Source organism: Temnothorax curvispinosus, unplaced genomic scaffold (assembly GCF_003070985.1).
Source record: "Temnothorax curvispinosus isolate PA1 unplaced genomic scaffold, ASM307098v1 QBEX01017785.1, whole genome shotgun sequence".
In the NCBI taxonomy this organism is placed as follows: domain Eukaryota; kingdom Metazoa; phylum Arthropoda; class Insecta; order Hymenoptera; family Formicidae; genus Temnothorax; species Temnothorax curvispinosus.
In genome coordinates, this window is record NW_020227565.1 from 1 (window position 1) to 22176 (window position 22176).

Below are 22176 nucleotides of genomic sequence, written 5' to 3' on the forward strand. Positions count from 1 at the left end.
AGTTTTCGACATCACTTAGGAAACACCCTGCGTATATGTATCTCTCTTCTTATCGTCTCAACAAAAAAATATTTGACAGGTCTAAAGATTTCTTATCATATATGGATTTTTAGAGTAAATTTTCAAGTCAATCTCCGATAAGATAGCGTTTGTAAGAATTGTTCAGAATAAATGATGATTATTAACTGGTTAACTTGTGAATTATTGAAGAGATAATAAACCTCGACTATTTATATAAATATCTGAACGATCACCCCTCCCCCTTGTGATATAACATTAAATTTACAATTTGTTTTATATTTCATAAATTAGCGTACTCTGTAATGCAATTAGAATCTAGAACTGTTCTTTTCCTACGGTTGTCATTCATATGGACAACACAACATGAACAATAGCAATTAAAATGCAAATTTAAATGAAGTATCACATTGTAGATGAATATACGCAACGTCCAAATAATAAGTCGTAACTTTAGTGTCATAGATTGACCGTCAAAACTTTGGCAGTCGCATGAACTTCGATAACATGATACGTTCATATATGAAATAACTTGTGTTTATAAATTATTATATAATTCGATACTAATATGTCGTTTTGACATTTTGACACGCATATTTCCTAGAATTTCTGTCGCTCCAAATTACACATTAGATCACTGAAGCGGTATTAAAGTAAAATGCATAAAAGAATTTATGTACATTATATATTTATTCTATTATACATGAGATAATTGTGTTCCATTTAGTGAATCTGTCATATGTGCATACGTATATGTAACAGAAAGACCCCTTACAAACCACATAACTAAGTCTTTATAGAATTTAATATGTTCTAATATGTTGACACATCGAATATATGCATAACAGTTACATAGTTTAATTAATCGAGATGAAAGATTACCTTACTTTTTAGTCGAAACGTATACAGATTGATCACCGTCCTAGCGACTCGTGTAACCGTATCAATAGAATATATTCAAATAATAAACTTTTGATTATTCAACAAAATGTATAAATGTCGAAGTAAGCCATGTCGATTGAGCAAACCGGCATGTCTCGGCGAAAACCAGCGACCCGACTGTTCTTCATTCGCTTTTCTTTACCGCGTCACCCTTATCTTTCCACGACAAGGTACACGTCCCGTTCTTGCATTCCTTTATCAAATCTGGACACGGTCGATCCTCCTTGGCCTCCTGTCCCTTATTCCTCAACTGCCACCACTTGATCAGTAACGGTTGTATAAGGAACCTCCATATTATTAGGATTATAGGAACCGCAAAGCATGGCACGCACACCATTCTGTATCTAACTTATTTATCTAAAATTATACAGGAAAGCAATTTTTGTTTTTGTTTATAGAGAGAAACAGAAATGACGGATGTCCGTCTCGGAGCGACCGATACAGCATCCGCAGCTTCGCGCGGATCGTCGATAAATCACGGTGGTTTTTCATTATCGTCACTGCGTTTGCCGTACACGCTCACTTCCGGACTGGCGGAAAGAAAAGTGATTCTTACCTCGGGGAAGAGGCAGAGAAGCGACGTTATATCGAGCCTCCACGGGACAACAATCGGGCGAATGTGAGAGAGATCGATACGTGCATAACCTGGACGAGATCGTGAATTAGTATGCCTGGAATGTTCCCGAGGAATGCAGAGAATATGGCTTTCAGCTGTGAGAGCCGAGGTGATCGCGCAACAATTTAAAGATCACTCCGCTAGATATAACCCCTCCGAACGTCGACTCGCCCCTTTAACAATTCTTCGCTTGACCTGTCACTCGCGTGATCTGTATACACGACACATCCGTTTTATTCGCCTGTCGTTCGCTAGCGCCGCGCCGTGCGCGACTAGGGTCGGACTAGTGTCAAATTGGCGCGCGCAGGTTACTAGCTAGTCTGGGCGACTCCGATCAAACTCCCGGCTAATTTAAACGGCGATTAACTTGTCGAGCAACGTTTGCATTTTGTTAACATGGATATAATGATATTTTGTCGTTTAATGTCCGTTTCTATCAAATGTAGATTGACTTTAATCTCGGTTTGACTTATTTTTTATTTTTTTCATTTCTTAAAACTGGAAAAAAATAAAAAACAAAACATTGACAGAAACATTGAAGATATAGAAAAGGAGATTTAATCAAAGGTGACGAAATTTAATTAGAAATTTCACAATAATTCGATTGAATTAGTCTCCGATTAACTTATCAAGTACACTGTTAAATATTAAAAGATAAAATTTAATACCTTGAGTTAAATAATATTTTGTTAATTTTTAACTACCATGTGTGTTAATTGAGATTTATTATTCTAACACAAAACAGTATTATTTAAACCCTATTGGTTTAGTTAAATTGACGACATATTGAGTAAAAGCAGTAGTAGCATGGTTTAAAATGACTCAAATTAAGTATAACATGACACTGCGAATTTAACAGTAATATTTTAACGCGGACGTAATTATTATTCATTTGTTGCTTAATGTATAGAAACAAAAAACAATTAGATCAGGGACAGTGAATTAAATTGTGAATGCAATTTTGCTTTGAACAATTCTGTTAGTTAAACTGATCGCCGAATCAAGTTAATCGGAGTTTAGCCAAAGTCACCCCGGTTCTATGTAGGTACCCGTTTTTTTTGCCGCGCGACGTCAATCGACTGGTAACGTTATTAGCGCCTGCCTCTGCAAGAGAAGTCTAATTTATCCATATTTAACACAATCGTGATGCGGTGTAATACGCATGCAAAAAAGAACATGGTCACAGCCATATATCGTGATTGCAGGATCTTATCCTTGGATTCCACACTTAAATGTGTGTAAAATATACATATATTTATATTTATATATGTTATAAGGTACTGAAAGAGATATATTACGAAACGAGAGTATCTGTATCGCAAAATATTTGTGGTAAGAGCTGCTGAAATATTTAATGTGTTTTCATGTCTATTTCACTTTAATCTCGATTTTTTAAACTTACTTTTTATCTTTTTCTAGTTCTAAAAATTAGAAAAAAGATAAAGTAAGTTGAACCGAGATTCGTCAACCCGACGAATCAGTTCCTTCATGCGAGTAAGTATACTCTCGGATGAACATTAGATCGCGGATAAGTTCTTTCCATTTGACTCTTACATGCTTCCAAACACCTTGCGACCCCTCGTTACGGATAACGAGACGACGACGACGCTCAACACGAAGAAAACCAGACCGAAGAGAGTGGTCATGGCTCTGCACCATTGCCGCTTCCGTTTCGCTCTCGCGATCATCCGGCCTAGACGCTCGGCCTGCGTCACGTCGAGCGTGAAATCAAAATCCTCTCCCAAGCCACGAACGGCCAAGCGACGATTCCAACCGTTCGCGGTCGACGAGGCGATCGTTTCTTCGGCGGACGACCCGACGTCGCTGCACTCCAGCTGCTGAAACAACGTTCCTCCATGTAGCGCAACTATATACACGCTTGTACGAAACAAGTCAATTGGGACGTAATTAATTGGACAACGTAAATCCGAAAAGTCCTCTCTTTTCAAATAGTCACGCTAATTGAGCTAGGCGGAACGTACTCACCGTCGAATACTTCGACTCGGTTTCGCAAGGCTTCTTTCTCGCGAGGCCGGAGCTCCTTCTCGTCTCGCTGTCGCCTTCGCGTCTCGTCGTCCTGTCGTTCTTGAGCGACGGCGCGGACCGCGCCGAGTTGTACCCGTAGAGGCAACGAGGGCTGACGTAGAGTTTCGAGTTGATTGGATTCACTCTCGATGGCACGTTCTTTAAACAGCTCGGCCATATCGATGAATTCTTATCGTTGAAAGCCCAGGGTGGGCGAACGTACTCGTACACGTTGTCGTTCCTCGTGCCGATCTCCAGAGAGACGATCCGCGAGATATCGCGCAAGATCTCCTCCGGTGCCGCCGTGACGTTACCGTCTATCACAGAATTGAGGGTTTGGGATAATTCGAGCAACACCTCGCGCGCTCTTGACGATGATGAAGTCGGCGGCGGCGCGGGCGGCGGTGGCGAATAGTTATACGTGCAACCGCATACCCGACACGTATAAATACCTGTTACGATAGAACAGAGACGCTTCGATAAGCGAGATTTTCGAAAAGTGAAGATGTATGGGTGTCATCGCTTTCGTTCTGAACGCTTTTCATCGTTACCTTCGTAATCGCCACCGCGATCTTCGGCGTGATGATAGATGACGGAGGGCCAAATGGGCCGCGGAATCGCCTCGCTCTCGTGAATCACCGCCAGGCCGCCGTACGACGGATCTCTCGTCGACGCTGACGCGTAATAGGAATACGAGCCGGCCGACAACGGCGGCGAGTGGCTCGAGTAACCGGAGCTGGTCGACGTTCTGTAACATCTTCGTGGATTATTGCGTGACGCCGTTGACTTGCCGCCTACGATGCCGCTCACGAATTTCGAAATTTCAATGTCCGCCAAGTCCGATCTTATCCTGGAAAATTATTCGAGTACACTGTTAAATTCATAGTGTCAATTGTTATACTCAATTTGAGTCATTTTTAACCAAGTTATTTTCTATAGGTCGTCACCGCTCTTATTCAATATGTCGTTAATTAAACTTTAAATCAATAAAGTTAAAATAATACTGTTTTTGTGTGAAAATAAAATAAATTTCATATGGTAGTTAAAAATAACAAAATGTTATTTAACTCAAGGTATTGAGTTAAATTTCATTCTTTAATATTTCTTTGTAACAGAATAATAGTATATACAATACTCGCATAATAGAAAACGTACAATGAATATATTGTTAAATAATTTTATTAAATTGGAACAAAAAAGGTATATGTCGTATATATTTCTCGCATAAAGTTGCGATTAGATAATTTTATGAGAATCGAGAAAATCATCATTCGGCTATCAAAATGTATCTCTGAGAAATAATTTCTTCAATCTTTTCTTGAAAGAGACTAGTAGAAGAGCGACAAACTTCTTACGATTTCAAGTAATAGCGACTAGGTAAAAATCCACTTGTTTCTGATCTTTTCATATTTCTTTTAGGAATTCTAAAAGTATAATGATTCGAATCCTACCACTCGATCTCGTATGTAGGCTCGATCGTAGGTGAGAGAGACGCGGTGTAAACGCGCCTGTCGGCCTCCGCACCTTCGGGATCGATCCGACTCCTGGTTCCGGGATCGCGCGGGACCGCCACTCGCCTCGCTAGGCCGGCACTCGGACGCATCCCCCGACGGCACTCGGTGGCATTCGGACGCTACCGCACGGATCGGATGCAGGCTCGTCCAAGGCCAGTAACCATCGCTGCATGCTCGATCAGCTGCGCTTTCGTCGTCGACGGACCTCGTAGCTTCCTGCGAGAACATAATAGCGATCGGTCTTTTCTGCCTCTCGAAAGCGAATCGCGCTCCGGCTTGCTTTATGTATTTATATACACGCGTGCATTTAACCAGACGATCTTATCGAACGCGCGCGTGCGACGGATGATCCACGTTTCAAGGTCGCTTTCACATTCGTTGTGTTCACGTAAGAAATCGGCCGACGTAAAGCGCCTATTACGTTATTCGGAACGTGTCGAACGAGCGAGCGTTAATGGAGGTCATCGTTGTCCTTTTTCATCAAGCTTACGTTATTCCCGATTGCGAATGTTATTCGTTTCTCCTCCCCTCCGGCTCTCCTTCGCGCGCGCGGCGTTATCGGTACCCTCGGCACGAGGCGAGCGGCTCCTCTCCTCTCCGGCGCGGCGTGTCAAATTTCGTCAACATGACGTACGAGGAGAAGAGAAAGCGGATGTGCGAGAATAGCCCGCTTTCGAATTAGGTCAACATGAGTATTGGAAAGTGCCCTTTGTATTCGTTGCGTTAAATTCCGTTGCGCGTGTCGTTCGCCACGATATACACGACATATCCAATTACCCGCCCGCCACTCCGTTTTTTTTTCCTCATTTCTCGGTCCCAGTCGTGATTCTCGAGTCCCTCCATCGGTAACAATCGATCGGTCGTTCGCAGATCAACGTCCTTACAACAAAAGCTACGTGTTGTTGTAATTACCCAGGGTACGTGGATCAATGTACATGCCGCAGCACCCGATTGTCGTACATTCCATCATCGGCACCCGGACGGTCAGCAGCCAGTCACTTTCACATCAGCGCGACACGTTCGCCAATGTTTACGTATTATAACACCGTGCACCCTGAAATATCGCACAACATTAATAAAAGTTACGCGCGAAAGAGGAACGATCCTCCCATAAAGCGATCAATGATTATTCTCAGCGAACAGCGATTCGAGTTATCTCTGCACGAGAACGCGGTTACTTTCACAAATTCTTCTCAAGTTCGTCGACTCAGACTGACAATTAATCCATAATTCAATACTTTCTTGTTTCTAAATTAAAAATGCGTATTTTTTATGTACACGTGTCAAATCGCGTAACAGATCGTATATAATCTTTTATATAAGTCCACGAGCAACAAGGAAAAGCTTTGAGAGTTAAACGCGCGAGTTAATGCGCTATGTAACATTTAATTAATAATGATTTAATACAAGTTATAAATCGTACGTTTCTACTTTGAGCAATCTTCAGCGACGCGATGATAGATAAATAATCTCAACCTTTCCGACGAGTATAAAGTGAATGTTAAAAATTAACAAAGATAGTTAACTTCAAGAGAAAATACCATAAAATTCTGCCAATATTCATAATCTGCAAAATATTCGGCCTAGAAATGAAAATTGGGACTATAACCGGCAAAGAGAAGTTTTGTATTAAATTATTAATTAAATTTACATAGAGCGTTAACTCGCGATGCTAACTAGCCACGTTTGACTCTCAAAACCTACTTTTCCTTGTTGCTCATTTTAATATCGAGAGGGTCTATAGTTAATTAATTATTAATTTTTATATAAGTGTCAAAAGACGAACTGGGATGAAAAACAGACGCAAACACGGCAATTATTTAGTTATTTACGCGAACGCACGTCGTCGTACGTGGGTTGTAGCATCCAAGCCGGTTATGAGAATACGTTTTCGCACGTCTGGTCTGGAATGATAAAAGCGTAGCCAGGCCTTTTCTAAACTTGAGTCACGGTGCCGCCTGCATTCGCGGCGACGATAACGATCTTCGACGTCGGCCGTTGACGGGTGTCGCGCGCGCGAAAGAAACAGCGCGAGATCTTAGCATATTTTCTCCTCGGAGAGTTTCGACTGCCTTTCTACGTCTGGCGGTTGTTACATATATACGCACGCGAGGGAAGATATCACACGGCGGAGACATGCGCAACGTGTTGGACCGCCTAGCAGCCCGCGGAACGAAACCGCGAAAAAATATTTGACTCACGGACTTTCACTCGCACTCATTCAGGGCCGTCGTCGGAAAAAAAGATCATCACCGGCCACGCCGACCGTGCCGCCTCGCTTCGCCAACGGTCTCTCTCGTTGCTCTCGACCGGGGGAGAGCCCCGAAAGATCCTCGCGACCGCTTTCGCGGTCGTCGAAAGTTTCTCGCGCGCGCGAATGACATCTCCGGATCGTTTACGGACATATACGGATCCTTGACGGAATCGCCACCGTTTACGGCATCGCGTTCCGTAAACGTGTGGGATCTCCTGAAACGTCTCGGGTGATCCCGATCCTCTGGCGATCTTATGGACCCGTGACCCGTGTGATAGCTTAATATACAGGTTTGCACGATCAGGATCACCGAGCGATTAGAAAAAGTTTCCAAGCGGTTTTATATCTCGTTTCCTCTCGTCTCGTCCTTCTTTCTCCCACGTCGATTCAAATATCCATATAATCCGCCGTGAAGCGAAAATGCCAACAACTCGAGCCGATACTTTCGTTTTCGAGCGGTGTTCGATACGCGACAGATCCCGGACTGTTACTTGGAGAACGAAGGAGCGACACGCCGATTCCAATTGCAACACACCGACATACCGTACCACAGGTTCCGAAGTGCTTGGTATCTATAATACATGAAGAAAGAAAGTGACTTGATTGCTGATTAAGTAACGCTCACAGAAATAACAATAGTGTTGAGATTTCTCGCGGTAGTGCCGCAAATAACGAAGTAATATAATTATTAGGAGGAAGATGCGTTTTCCCTCGCTCCCTACCGAGGGTTTCTTTCTCGCGCGCAGCTCGCGAGAAGCGCGAGGGTTTCTTTCTCGCGCGCAGCTCGCGAGAAGCGCGTGCACGGTAATCGCTGTTCTAAACGCGCGGGAAGGATCCGTATTCGGTAAACGATCTCGTTCATCGGTTTTTTTTCTTACGTGTTCCGCCGCGCATCGCGTAATTACGCATATACCTTTCCGTCCTTCTCTTTCTCACATCCTTCTGCTTCTCATCTCCGTATCCGCGCCGTGCGCGCGGAGGATGCGTGCACAAACGGCGAACTTTCACACGCGCATCACGTCGATCGCGTCCGCTGCCCGCGCTCGCGGCGGTCCAAAAGAAACTGAAAGACTCCACCGGCGATCAGCGGCACGACACCGTCCGTCACCGCCACCGAGATCGCCTCCTTTCGTCCCGTGGGGGTTGTATCCGGTTGTTGATCGTCTCTCCTCCTCCATCCCCGCCGTTGCATGCCATTCTGTTTATTACTTTCCTTTATGCTTTTTCTTTCTTTTTGCACTTAATTCTGGTTTCGCGTGTTTTTCTAGCAAAATAAAAAATGAATGGAATATTTTGTACTTCAGGCATACGTTTCTATTATAAATAAAAATATATTTATAAATATATATAAATTGTCAAAAAATATATATGTACATATACATATATATTAATAGCTAAAATTATGAAAATGAAAATTCTTTTATTTTCTTTAATTTTGGATGTGAATTTATATTCACGGACATATTATTTTATTTTATATATACATAATTTTACAAACATATATATGATTTAAAATCTATCTGATACAGTATATGATTAGGGCTGCGTTCCTTTTGACGCTTTAATTCAGCGCTGTAAGCATCGTCTTCGCTGCTCATCGAATATCAAACGAATACCTATCAAATGGAGCGATACTTTCGGCGTTGAAGGAACGCAGCCTATAAGAATATTAATTTTCGTAATATCAGCTCGAGACCCTATTCGAAATAAATCTTCAAATAATTATTTTGATTTTTTTTCGATATTCTGGGATTCGAATTTCAACTCTCACCACCTCTCCTCGAAATATTCCTCATACGATCGTTTCGACGATTGCTCGAGAATCGTCGAAAGGCGCACGTCCAAACTTTCATTATTCCTTATCGAAACGTGCTGTCCCGATGAACGTCGACAATTTTCCGAGGCCTTCCACATGTTTTCGCACGAATTTGGCACGGTACTTGAACTTCTCAGAAGGTATATACCTTCGACGAGCGCAGCTTCAACCTTCAACCCTCGCGCAAGTCCACCGACAACGACCGACAATGCGGACAATGGATTCTTCTAAACAATATAAACACAGTAAACACAACAAAACTTCTGTAGTGACTTCGACCAAAAAATCGCGAGTAGCTGTCGAATTAGCTAATCGGAGGACGCATAGTCGATTGGTCGATTTGTATACCGCGGTGCCTTTCGAGGGCGCTACACGGCGCTCGCGACATCGCTGCGTTCCGCAACACGTCGGAAAGCGTCTTGACACTTCTGCTGCCGTGTGTTACGTGCACGTGACAAGCGATTGACGGTTTCGCGAGTGTTTTTCGTCGAGAAACGACTTGGGCATTGCTCTCGAGCTCGTTAGAACATTTAATTTAGTTTACCTCGCGCGTACTTTTTGCCTCACGAGACTTAACCGACACGTCGACCACTTGTCGGCGATAACGATGACGTATCTGAGCTCGTGGGAGGAATTCGAAAGGGGCGCCGAGAGGTTATATCTGCAGGATCCGATAAACGTACGTTTTGACAAGATTATTATTGTATTTTCTTTGTCGTCATTGGCGCCGTTTACACTTTCGATACACCCGGCGGTAACGAGAATCTCGCAATCTGAAAATACTCGCTTATTGAATTTGTAATTAATTATTATTTACATTTGTGCAAAGAACTAAAGAGTAATAAAGATATACGCGAGATATTTTCTTTCACAAGCTTCTGTTAACTAATTATATTTATCTTAATTTGTATTGTTCCCGCATAATGTAGTACAAGACCATGTTTGTGCTTCTTTTTATCAATTACTTTTGATTTTCTTTCGCTGTTTGGTATTGTAATGAAAGCAACGCGATAAGAAAGAAAAAAAGCAATAACATTGTGATCTGATACCATATGGTGTATAAAACTGCAAATTGTATTACTACAATGCGAATACAAATAACTATTTACAGACTCAATCAGTTGACTTCTCTTTCCATTTTATTTCAGACTCGGTATACGATGAAGTATTGCCACAGTAAAGGGGTTTTGTGTCTAAAGTTAACGGACAATCGACGGGTAAGCGATCTTAGAAATGTATCTTATGATTGAGGAATATAAGCCGCTTATATTTCTTTCTGCCGTTAATTCTTCATCGTTAAGAACGTAATAATAAAACAGTAATTTAAAATTGCTTGCAGTGCCTCCAGTATAAAACGGAAATAGCTCAGGACTTGAAAAAAATGGAAAAATTCATAGGCAATCTCATGAGACACATGGCGTCGAAAGACAGTTAAATGAGACTTGTGTATGTAGAAATATGTTCCTCGTGAAGACTAAAGACGTACTGTTTTTATTCAACAAGTTTTTTCTTCTCGTCTCACATGATCCAACGACTGCGGTCCACAGATATCAATTTTAATTAAGGTAATGAACGTTATCTTACATGTACCAACAAGTGCATATAAAACTGTTTCATTTTGTATTAAAGTTTTACAATTGTTTCGGGTGGCTCCGTTGCCTTCTCGTTAAAGTTCTGAAACAATCCCAAATTCATCGTGTAAGTTAAATCGAGCGACACCAAGGATATAATATAGAGAGAACTTTTCCAACGTTTATATAATGTATTAACTTTTTTGATATATATCCAAAGTTATGTCCTTAAGTATGTGATGCATATTGTATTAGATATTAATAAAGCCAGGTATATACAAGTCAAATCGAGATCTGATTTTAATACTTTAGAGAAAAGAAAGCACAAAGCGACAAAAACAAGCACTTACGATATAATGGGTTGGAGAACAGCGTCCAGAGTAGTGTCAACAGGAGGGTAGATTTCTTGATTTGAAGGCAATTCATAGTGTACCTCTCCCCCTAATTGCAATTGTGTCTATACCAAACAAAACCGTTTTACTAGTCTACTATTTAGAGGAAACAATATCATTCCACATTACGTCATTGCTTCGTAAAACGAAGCTACTGTGTAATTACTAGCATGCATATACGAGAACTGTGTCGCTGGAAAGGATTATGCGCGTTTCTAATGCCGATATCTTAGAAATTTGTTGATGTAATTGAAAGCCAAAACTTGTGCGAGGACGAGTAGGAATACCTCAGCCATATCTGTATATAGAAGTACTTTGTGTTTTTTCTTGTAAAAAAAACATGTGTGATATAAATATTTTGTGAAAATTGAATTTTTGTTTGCGAGAAGTAAGCACGAATTATACTACATGAAATTCGTGCTTACTCGTGAAAACTTTTATCATTCTTAAACAGTTAATTGTAAGGTAAAATACGCATCGCTCGGTCGTTGCTTATTTTAAAACGGATAATTAGCGAAGGTAATGGACATTATATAGTAAAAAATGCGAGCTAGGATACGTACTACGTGAATAGGTTTATTGCTGTCGGCAGAACTTGAACAGCAGCTTGAAAAGTCCTGCGGCGTGCTTTCCCCGAGTCCACTGTCCGCATTATTCCCTATTGACACTCGGTTGTTACGAGTATAATAAAAATCCCTCCTCGTGCTATATTCGTTTCGAGCCTCGGGATACTTTGCCTCGACTCGATTGGACGTTGCCGACAGCAAGTTATAACTTCCATCACGATAATGCCGCATGAGTCTTCTCTCTCTTTTGCCAACGGATCCGACAGTTCTGAAAGGGAATCCTTGACAGTCTCTGGCACCTCAGTCGTTTTAGCGACCAGCGGGTCCACTGTGCGCTCGACTCAGATCGATGTCTTTTTCTTTCTTTTTTGTTTTGTTTTTGTTTTAGTATACATACAGTTAATATACACACATTGGCTATATATATTCTCACGATGCATACGTTATTAAGATTCAATAACATAAAATCAATCACAGACTCCGTTAATGCATTCGTTTTTCTTTGTAAACTATATATCGCGGCGCATTTTAAAGCGTAATTTTCTTGAAAATACAAAACAAGTTGCAAAACACAAAATGCACAAGATGCGCCGGATACGTGTAGGGAATCGAATGGGATATACGAGGAATGTCATAAGAAAGACTCGGAACATGAAGTGTCCCGAGCCTCTGAACGTTGACATCATCGTCTGTCCTCCCAGATACCAATATTTATTACACAAATACATGGCGCATACCGTATATAATATACATAATGCATGAGAAATAAAAAAAAACACGAATAAAATACGACCCCAGTACGAAGGCGATCGGCACGCATCGCCTTTGAAATTCCATGGAACACAGCCAGAAGCGAGTAAGTGCCACAGCTAGGACGTAAAAATAAACAGGTGCGACAAGCAGTTAATCTCACTTATTTATTAAGGATCCGTCATGCTTCAAATAAATAATAGGGGGCATGCTTAAAGTAGATCATACATGCTCGAAATAAATAAAAAATACATGCAAGGGAGATCGGGGTGGGTGGGTGAGGTGTGGTGGAGAGTGAGGGGGTAACTAAACAATGACTACGGATCCCGTCTCATCCTCCAATTGCGGAGGATGGCTGTGGAGATTGCAGGCCGTCTTGAGATCATCGTACCTAGGCAGGGACGATGAATCTGTGTCGTCCAATCGAGAATTGTTAGACTGTAAGGGAGATTGCTGTACAGATTGCGACTGTACTACCGTGTAGGATATCTCTCGACGTTGTTGCTCGCTCATCCCACTGGTGTCGATTAGGCCAAATTCCAAATGTCTGAAAGAGAACACGTTATACATTTAATATATCATTCATATTTTTTATATTATTCACAAAACACATCGACAAACTGTCTGTATTCATAAAAGCATATATTAACAAAGGTAAAATTTGTTTAGCAAATTCAAGTTGCGAGAAACATCAGAGAGAAAAATCTATAAATTGTTCTCCGTGGCCTGTGGAAGCATGTCGCGAATATCTTGTGAAATTGCAACGCTATAATATTCATAGTATTTAAAATATATAATATATGTACTTTCGAAGTTCATCCGGCAATTGCTGCTTCTGAGAAGGACTTCGATGTCTGCTTCTGTGTCTTCTTCTAGGCTCCGTGTGACTTACCTACGGCATATTAGCTGGTCAAATATTATAAACAAAGCAGTCTTGCGTGTCAGTAGTGACCCACAGTAATGATACTTACGATAGCTTTTTGCACGCCTTCTCCTTTCCGTTTCTGAGCCTCTCTCCATTGCGGCTCCGAATCTACCAACTCGTGTCTACTATGAAAAATAACATTATTGGATTAAATTAACACTTATTAATCTATTCAATAAAAGAAAAAATCCTATAGAAAGGATCTTTTTATTAAAGAGAGATATATGCAAAAATAATGATATTAACGAAGGTCAATGAACTCCGTCATTGATGGGAACAAGACTTATTATCATCAAACTGTTTTAATTACACACTAATGCTCATAAGGGTTCGCGATTTGCATTTATCAGGAAGGTACTTTACTTACGAGACAATCATGAGAACGAGATGTTATCGCGATGAGAACGAACGTAACGCTACGTAAGGCTAATACGTAAACGTACCTAGAAGAGCGGGAGTTCCTGTGTTTTCTGCGATGTTTTCGATGACCGGATCTCGTATCTGAACCTCTTGAAAGTTCAGACTCGCAGTCGGAATGTCTGCTGTGTCGACGATGACTATGACTATGACTTCGCCTACGGTGACCACTGCGACTATGACTATCCCCCGAACTCTGACTTTCCACCGAGCTGCTCCGACGTTGAAGTCTACTTAAGAGCTATGTCGACAGACAGCGTTTAATAGGCAAATGCAGAAACTTTATAATGAATAGTGTGGCTATGCTTAACCCGTCAACAGAGTTAATTTTTGTTGTACATTGTGCCGCGTGCGTCATCATCGTTTGAGCAGACGTTGTGATCAACTCTCCGCGGCGGGTTAAGCATAGCCGTTGGAACATGAGCGAGTATGACGTGTCAACTAACTGCCGGCGCCGTTCCCGCGGAGCGAACGGAGCGAGGACTAGACGAGGTGTAAAGGCCGCGGGGCTGAATCTGTGTCCACGGCGCGCTTCTCGTGCTTCTCGGACTCGAGGTGTTCATCTGCCTTTGCGTATTGCACAGTATGTTGCCGCTGGATGGGTTGTTGCCCGGACTCGAGATCACGGTAACGGGTGTTTCGACGAACGAACCGACCATTTCTTGACCTTCGACGACTCGTCTCTGCGCTCTTCGACTCGGAGTCCTTTGAAACGGCGGTGGATTTCGTCTAATGGCCGCGTGCTTCTCCAAAGTGGACGGAGGACTGTACGAATGAAAGCGAGAGTATGGACTAAGTGGCGGTGGGCCGGTCGCCATTAATCGGAAAAAAGCTTGATGCTCCAAGCAACATTTCCAGAGGTGACGGCAGGCTCCTTTCGACGGTGTTTCGAAGCCGTGCGTTCTCTCCTCAGAATTCTTTTCGCTTACCCTCAGCATGAAGTACCTCCCCTGAAAGATAATGCAACTCGTTTCGGCATATCGTAAAACCAGAAAGAAATACAGAGGAAAAATCAACATTCGGCAATAGGTACTGTATCATGTTTTTATAAGCGTTTCATTGTTTTATTATAAAACCAATTCTCACAAATGTGTATTTTTTGTAATGAAGGCAAAGATAATATGAACCACTATGTTGAAGATTGCGTTAAGACAAAGGAATGGTTTACAGTATTAGGAAAGGATAGTAAAGAAAGGTTGGAAAAACTTTGGAATGATAAATTGGACACCACCAAAGCGAAGGTATTGTTGAAAGTCGTTAGGGAAAGGAATGCGAAAGAAAAAGAAGATAGATATAGAATGTCATTAGGCTATGAGATAGGCTGTGAGGATAGAAGATAGTGCAATAAGATATAATGGTATAATTTATAATAGGATTTTGGATATTTGTGTATGCGTGGATTGAATGCAAGTATGAGTGATTAAGGATTGATGTAAACCAAGTCCACTTTCTGGCTGTATTGCTAAAGTTAATAAACATATATATATAAAACCAATTCTCGAATTTGTTTGAGAGATGAATACTTACGAGAGAGAAAGACAGCAGGTCTAGCGAATTAACAACATTGCCGAAATTACACCTTATAGCCTTATAGTTATATTATACCTTATAGTATATTTTATTTATCCGAGGCCAATAGTAATTTCCCACTTTGGTCTTGTTGCGTAGCAATATTATTCCGCTCGGTGTTAGGCCCAGAAAATATTCCACGCTATCCTCGCCCTGCGAACGAAAATCGTATGATTTTATCAGAGATTAACGCGTACGATCGCAATGTCATATCAACGTTAGTAATAACGCTTACGTACCAATACGGGATGCAAATCTACCCCGTACATTTCCAGCCACTTCACTTTGTCCAGATAATTTAATTCTGCTGCCGAAGGCAATTGTCCTCTGAAAAAGTCACAAATAAATCAATTTTATATTTTTATGCTTGCAATTAGATAAATTAAATTTTTTCCAATTATCTTGACAGAAATATTTATTGCTTAACTCCGCTAAAATAAAATAAAAATATATGGCACTTTCGAAATTTTATTCGCACGATTCGATTTTCTAATATTTTTTATAAAGACTCGAATATTAGTACTTTATAAATACAGAGATTATAAGTTACGGGCTTATGGATAACCGATCGATTGTCCACAACGTAGAAACACTACATCGCAAATGCGTCGGATAGTTCTAACGCACGCTATTCGAATACTAAACGTCGTGGTTGACATACATAAGAGTTTTGTGGATCTCTACTATACGATTCTCCAGCTCCGTGGTTTGGTTGGCGAGAAACCGAAATTCGGTGACGTATCCGGGCGAGTGTCGTCTAGGATCATAATCCCCAAGTTCCGCTGAAAGAGCAGCACATTATTCTCAGATATGAATGAAAAAAGTAATTTATATCGCGATGTACGATGGAAAGAAATATGCGCATCGATTCAGATTACGTCCACGTTCGTACAAGATCGTCGATAATTTTCTACCGAACTTAAAGGATCGGTCATCGTAATAGAAATATCGCTGCACAAAACAAGTAATGGTAAAAGCACCGGCAAAAAAACGCAATTTTATTGTGCTATCAGCTATAACGACTGCGATAACATTGCGAGGAAAAAAGCAAAGAAAGAAGAAGCACGTTCTCTTCTCAATCCACTCTATTTTTCGTTACGTCTGTCTTTCTCTTTCGCACGCTATGCTCTTTTCCGCTGTATATACGTGTATTATCGTTGAATAGAAAGTAGGGATATATTCATTTCGTCTCTTTTGACGGCGATGAGATGCAAACACGGGCGTATTTTAGTTTGCCTTCCCTTTTTCCATCTGTACGACTTTGAATCTCCCCAACAGATAACTATAACGAGTGGACCACCGGCGTGCGCTTCTGTTTGCTCGTGTTAAGCTGCGTCTTGCTATATATATGTAAATTTTCATATTCTCTGCGTTTTTCCGTGAATGCTGTCTCTTTCGCGTAATTTTAATGCTTTATCCGTTTCCCCTCACAAGATGAATGACATTCGAGTGTACATAAGAAATAACAAGAAGCGTGTACTCCTAATGTGTACTTTGAGAAAACATATCTTACATTGAACGACGTAAGCTCCCAATTCTGCAGCTAGATCGAAGGATACGGGCAGTCTTCCTTGCAGAATGTCTTGCTTTATTTGCAGGAAGAATTGATACCTGTGGGACACAAGTCAGAAATCATACTACTGACTGATTCTCCAGTTTTCCTCTCGTCGTTTCATCTTTATTCGCTTTCTTGAAATACAAGACGAGGCTGAGCGCGTATCGGGACGCATCGAGGCGGAAAGTGTAATTTTTATACGCGTTTGTTCCGCACACCACAGAATGCGAGAAATTAAGTATGGATCGGTGGAAGCGCGAGCGCGCACGAGCGCGGATAACGCCGGCCGCGAAACGCGTTGACGCGAGCCACGCGCGCGTGCATGTGTTGTATGTACGTAAGGGCGCTTCACAAGAAATTCGACGCACGTGGAATTCTCGTGCGTCCGCGATGTACCGTGATGTCCCTGGAATTTCCTGGAATTTCGAGACGCCGAGCGTGAAAGGATCGTTTGCACGGGAGCGTGACATCGAATAAAAATCGTTCGTATTATCCGCATATCGTGCGCGCTGGAACGGACTCGTCACGTTTTCCAATATTCTCTTCTCGTATTGAAAGACTCGAAATATACCGTGTTGTTATTGAAGGAAAGAAAAACGAGAGAATATCTAAAACGATATCATAGTCGCGAATAAACGGTCATTATTTTAAACATTATTTTAAAAAAAGATTAGTTCTATCTCAAGAGTGAATTGTACAAACATGATGCGAAGAAAGTTATCGATGCGTAGCATATCTTTGAAATAGATTTTCAAAAGAATTATTCGAGTAGAAGCGTATGTCTGCTTGAACGAAGCTCAGAGTATATACCTGGTAATTTCCTCGATGAGTTTGCACGGATCCGCCGCGTAGAATTTGACACCGAAATAGAGAGTGTGAACGTCCGATCCAGGATCTCCTTTACGAATCTTCAGTTGCTTGCCGAGCTTCTTGCTTTGATCGAGCCATTGCTAAAATTACGTATACGTGCTGTACTCGTGATTATGATTTTCAGCGGAAAAAAAATGATTTTAATACCTAGATTCGCATATTTCAAATTAACACGAAATTCAAAAGATCTCCATCTCGGATCTCTTAATTAAATTATGTTACTGGAATCAAAGAGTAATTTGCTACAAGGTTGTAGATTAAACAGATTGTATATCCTACCGTCTGATTCCCGTGATCAAGATAGCGTAACCCGAAATAGGAAGTTTCCAGCAAGTTAAGATGCTTGAATACTCTATCCAACAATTCCTGCCCCAGGTTCGAGCTCTGTAAAAACGTATACGCATATATGTACTTACAACATCAATGCCGAAGTTAAACACGCATGTACATGTACATATAATAAAATGTATTAGTTCCTGAGTTTTACACAATTACGAGAGAAGTATGTGTTCTTGTTGCACGCCGGTTAAATCACCCTGGTGCAAGATTGAAATCAGGAGGACGAGTTTCCCACTGGTGTTGCGAACCGTGACGTTCATTCGTTTGTTTCCCCCCCGAGGGAAACGAACGGGATCTCCCGGGTGGATGTGTTTTTCATCGTTGGATTTTATAACGCGCGTCATTATCTTCCCATTTCGTTCCGTGATTTACGCGCCTCGACGATACGACGTCGCGGAAGGGAATATATTAATCTGACGCGTAAATGCATCCTTTTTTTTTTCTTTCTTTCTTTCGCAAAAGCGCGAAGTGCAGCGAGGGAAGCGACCGACAGAGATTAGACCGGACGAGTCGATAAACGAAAGGAAACGCGAAATACGCGGCGTAATGAAAGTGGCAGACGTTTAAGAATACAGCGGAGAGACCGCCGAGGAGAGAACGATGGGAGAAGCGGAAGAAGGAGGAGAAGAAGACGAAAGACCTCGCCCTTTTTCTTTCGCCTAAGGCTTAGAAGAACCGAGTATAGGTTCAGGAGATGGGTAATCATCTCCAACTTGCGTGTTCCGAACGATCCTTCTTCCCCTTTTTTTGCTCGTCCCATCTTTATCTCTTTCTCTCTCTCCATCGGTTATTCCAATGAGTTCTTTCATTTTTCACGCACAGTGTAATTTAAACATTTATTTAGGCATTCTAATCTTTTCCCGCCTAGAGCTCGTTGTGGGAATCGGAACGCCGTAACGTGGATTGACTGGTCGCCTGGGTGAAGACCAGCTCCGAGAAAAAGATTGTTTCGCGATAAATCGTTCGGAATACCGGGCCTCTTCGTCACGGACGATCAACAATTCCCTCGTTGTCGGCAAGACAATGCAAAACTATCCAGACTACAAAGAAAAGCGAAAAATGTTGATTCCGCGAGAGGGGACGAGACGGCAGTGAAAAGGTGGTCGCGAAAATAGGAGCCACATCCTTTTGGCAAACGGTACGACACGAAGGGGAAGGAGAACAAATCTCTGCGACGGCAAACAGCCAACGTCGCCGCTTTGTATACTAGGAGATTCATTTCTGCCTCCAGGTATATCGTGACCAGGTACGGTAACGTCAATGAAAAGTGTAGCAACGATCGTGACAGGAGAAAAGGAAAAAGAGAGACGTTATACCGCCCGCGGCGGGCACTAAGCGCCATTTGTGTAATTGGACGTCGAAAGAAGCGAAGAGAGGAGGTGATCCCCGGCGGTGCGAGAGACGGTAACGTTACAGGAATTCGAGGAATTCCAACGCAAACAAGTGCGCGCCCTGGTTTTTAGTCTCTTTCCCTCCCTTCGGAGGAGGATAGCTCCAATTATCGCGGGATTGATATCCCGCGAGTCTCGTTATACGCTGCTGGAGACCCGGATAGAGGATTGCGTGTCGTTGGCGCGAAGGCGTTGACGAGGAATAAGTTTGAGGATACCGATGGGATACGTCCGGCAGACGTCTCGCATTGAAGATTCTCGTCGTCGATTCGGGCAACCGTTCTCCATATCGCAGAACTCTCGCGTTGCGCCTTATGCTAATTCCATTGAAATTGCTACCGCGACGATAGAACGTTGCGCGGGGGTATCTGATTCTGCTGGAAAGAGAAGATAAAGAAAAAAAAGAGTTACACGTTTATCCGGTCGCGCTATCTTGACGCATGGTCATTCTTTCGCGCTATTATGCCGCAATTACTGGGGGACTGGTTCCACGGACTGGCGATGTAAAACCGGAAAGATACGGATTTGGATTCCGGTATAACGATAGCGCGCTATACTGCCCATCGCTTATCAACGATCGTTTCCCCCTTTCGCACCTCTCCGGTTGCATCCTCGACATTTTGCAACGACCTTTTTTTTTTTAATTTCCAAGAGCCGTTCGATTACGCCAGGATATTGGCGATTAGATCATTGCCTTCGATACCGTTCACTTCGATATTTCTTGGAGTTCAGAAACGATAGTGACTTTTATCGTCTTTGAGTTTTCTCCTTGAACGAATATTATGCAGAGTTACCGCCGCCACTTTACTTTACCGAATGTGTTTGCCAAAAGACTCACCGGTGAATATTCCGGATACTTTTCGCGATCCTCCGTAATCGGTGTGGATCAACTTGGCGTTCGATATCCTTCCTTGGGGAACAATCTTCTCATTTTTAACGCGCCTGACTGAATTCGGTTTGCGTTCGGGCTTACGGGCGTTGCACACGTATACGCGTTACACACAACGAAGGATTCGTGCTTATACAAGTCCGGAATGTTAATCGACAAAATGAGCTAGACGGTGAAAGGGAAGCGGCGATAAGAGGAAGAGAGAAGGAGAGAGAGAGAGAGAGAGAGGAAAAGAGGGAGAAGGAGAGCGCAACGCGAGAGAGCGATTCCGAGAGGAAGAAAAAAAAGGGAAGAAGGGGGAAACGGGTAGGTTGAAAAGACGCGAGAATTAGTGTGCGGCACGGCCGTCGGCGATGCGGAGGAGGGTACGGCGTTACCACCGTCGTGGCTCACGGTGGCCCACCGCCAATTTTGGCATATCGTCTAATAACAGAGAAGACCGAAGGAATTCCGGGTACCCCCCTGAGATATGTACGCGCCTCCTCTCGTGCGGAGCCGCCGAACAGTCGGCCATAACCCACCGTAGCCGGCGGGCACGGGTAGCCCGGGCACACCAAAACAACCGTCCAGAGAGAAACGAACTGGGAAAGAAAATGCTATTAATTCACTAAATTACAACTTGGCTACGCGCACGAATTACGGGATGGGGTGGTACCGGTATATAGGGTTACCGCGCCGCATACCTTCGCCTGTACGACGATTCGCGCAACGGCGCATATATATCCTACGGTCGCGAGATGATAATGCGAGCGGTAGCCGCGTCCGTGTCTCTCGAGAGAATCCGTGATGAGGGTAAGAACGAGGAGAGGACGGCCGATGGCGAACGTTTTGCGTCGGGGAGAGAGGTAGTCGAAGCTTGAAGATAGTCGAGTCCCGAGGCCGAACTTACCAGGACGTCCTGCAGCAATTCGTGCTCGTCCAGGAGTATCACCTTGCAGTGCAGAAGACGAGGCCTGTTGCTCCTGGTCGGCCTGAGTCCAGGGCACAGCCACTCCACCACCATCGCTTGCCTCCTTCTTCGGTCGACCTTGTATATCGTCTTGCCTGACGCTCGCGCGCGTTTATCCGCTCGGCGCGTTTGGGTTCGCGCTCATCCTGAAAACACGAGACGTTCTTACTGTCGGACGAACGAACTACGCTTTTAGGAATCGGTACAAACGCACCGCAAGCATAGCTTGAATAAATTAAAAATTTATAAAGTGCGGGACTGACCGAACAGATTATTCAAACTGTTCTGTCTCCTTGTATTTCTTATCTCTCGCAGTCAGACGTTTTATATTAATATTAATTATATACGGGCAAGATTCAATGGGTGATTCATAGGGGGAATCATGGACGGAGACGGAGGAAATATTTCCCAAATAAGCTGTCACAAGGATTGCGTTGAAGACTTCATGATTTTCCGCGCGAACGCTATTCAGCGACAGTTGGAGAATATCAAACTAAGCTGTCATAAATAGCGGTGATCAGACTGACGGTGTTCATCGTTTACCGTTATACTTTATAGTGACCGCTTGAATGGTGAGCGATCTGCAATGAATATAAGCCAGCGACTCGACGATAATACCGGACATTCGATCGTTCCTGATCGCGCGTTTAGTAACGCGAAGCCGTCTTATCGGGGAAGAACTCTTCGGGAAAAGATAAAGATAAGTAAAACAAAAAACGACACACCTAGCTTGGGTTTATATGTGTGTGGAGCAGTATTCTCGCTCGACAAGAGGCAACTTTTATTACGCGGAGGAGTCCCTCAAAAA

The 22176-nt window shown here is 42.7% G+C and overlaps 3 protein-coding genes across 7 annotated transcripts; 1 reads left to right on the forward strand and 2 right to left on the reverse strand.

Moving 5' to 3' along the window:
• Positions 1-2831: 2831 nt before the first annotated feature.
• LOC112467701 lies at positions 2832-9380 on the reverse strand. 4 transcript variants are annotated; one of them, XM_025036425.1, is made up of 7 exons: positions 9144-9380; positions 8283-8633; positions 6028-6169; positions 5053-5331; positions 4153-4451; positions 3563-4053; positions 2832-3414 (listed from the first exon to the last, which is right to left on the reverse strand). In XM_025036425.1, exons 4-7 carry the CDS (start codon positions 5202-5204, stop codon positions 3127-3129), a joined length of 1230 nt encoding a protein of 409 aa, XP_024892193.1. In that variant the 5' UTR covers positions 5205-5331; positions 6028-6169; positions 8283-8633; positions 9144-9380; the 3' UTR covers positions 2832-3126. The 4 variants fall into 4 exon arrangements, with proteins under 4 accessions (XP_024892193.1, XP_024892195.1, XP_024892192.1 ...); XM_025036427.1 differs by having other exon boundaries at positions 2832-3411; positions 9141-9380; XM_025036424.1 differs by having other exon boundaries at positions 9141-9380.
• Positions 9381-9611: 231 nt separating this feature from the next.
• Positions 9612-11043, forward strand: LOC112467704 (signal recognition particle 9 kDa protein). Its single transcript, XM_025036431.1, has 3 exons — positions 9612-9864; positions 10334-10402; positions 10525-11043. The coding sequence occupies exons 1-3, from the start codon at positions 9793-9795 to the stop codon at positions 10618-10620; spliced, it is 237 nt and encodes a 78-aa protein (XP_024892199.1). The 5' UTR covers positions 9612-9792; the 3' UTR covers positions 10621-11043.
• LOC112467703 (band 4.1-like protein 4) lies at positions 10656-21514 on the reverse strand. 2 transcript variants are annotated; one of them, XM_025036429.1, is made up of 15 exons: positions 21309-21514; positions 18080-18184; positions 17741-17880; positions 16889-16986; positions 16037-16157; positions 15615-15702; positions 15412-15528; positions 14253-14756; positions 13833-14047; positions 13436-13511; positions 13271-13356; positions 12856-13011; positions 11712-11982; positions 11107-11213; positions 10656-10859 (listed from the first exon to the last, which is right to left on the reverse strand). In XM_025036429.1, exons 1-15 carry the CDS (start codon positions 21420-21422, stop codon positions 10817-10819), a joined length of 2241 nt encoding a protein of 746 aa, XP_024892197.1. In that variant the 5' UTR covers positions 21423-21514; the 3' UTR covers positions 10656-10816. The 2 variants fall into 2 exon arrangements, with proteins under 2 accessions (XP_024892197.1, XP_024892196.1); XM_025036428.1 differs by having other exon boundaries at positions 13436-13514.
• Positions 21515-22176: the final 662 nt, after the last annotated feature.

Bases quoted from the DNA above. Each gene is read 5' to 3' on its own strand.
- LOC112467701 (XM_025036425.1), bottom strand. From the start codon at position 5,204: ATGCGTCCGAGTGCCGGCCTAGCGAGGCGAGTGGCGGTCCCGCGCGAT. The intron at 4,452-5,052 runs GTAGGATTCGAA...ATAATTTTCCAG, and splicing joins CCTACATACGAGATCGAGTG to GATAAGATCGGACTTGGCGG. The intron at 4,054-4,152 runs GTAACGATGAAA...CTATCGTAACAG, and splicing joins TCGCGGTGGCGATTACGAAG to GTATTTATACGTGTCGGGTA.
- LOC112467704 (XM_025036431.1), top strand. From the start codon at position 9,793: ATGACGTATCTGAGCTCGTGGGAGGAATTCGAAAGGGGCGCCGAGAGG. The intron at 9,865-10,333 runs GTACGTTTTGAC...ATTTTATTTCAG, and splicing joins ATCTGCAGGATCCGATAAAC to ACTCGGTATACGATGAAGTA. The intron at 10,403-10,524 runs GTAAGCGATCTT...AATTGCTTGCAG, and splicing joins AGTTAACGGACAATCGACGG to TGCCTCCAGTATAAAACGGA.
- LOC112467703 (XM_025036428.1), bottom strand. From the start codon at position 21,422: ATGGTGGTGGAGTGGCTGTGCCCTGGACTCAGGCCGACCAGGAGCAAC. The intron at 13,515-13,832 runs GTACGTTTACGT...TATTTTTCATAG, and splicing joins AGGAACTCCCGCTCTTCTAG to TAGACACGAGTTGGTAGATT. The intron at 11,214-11,711 runs GTACGTATCCTA...TGTTTGGTATAG, and splicing joins GCAATAAACCTATTCACGTA to ACACAATTGCAATTAGGGGG.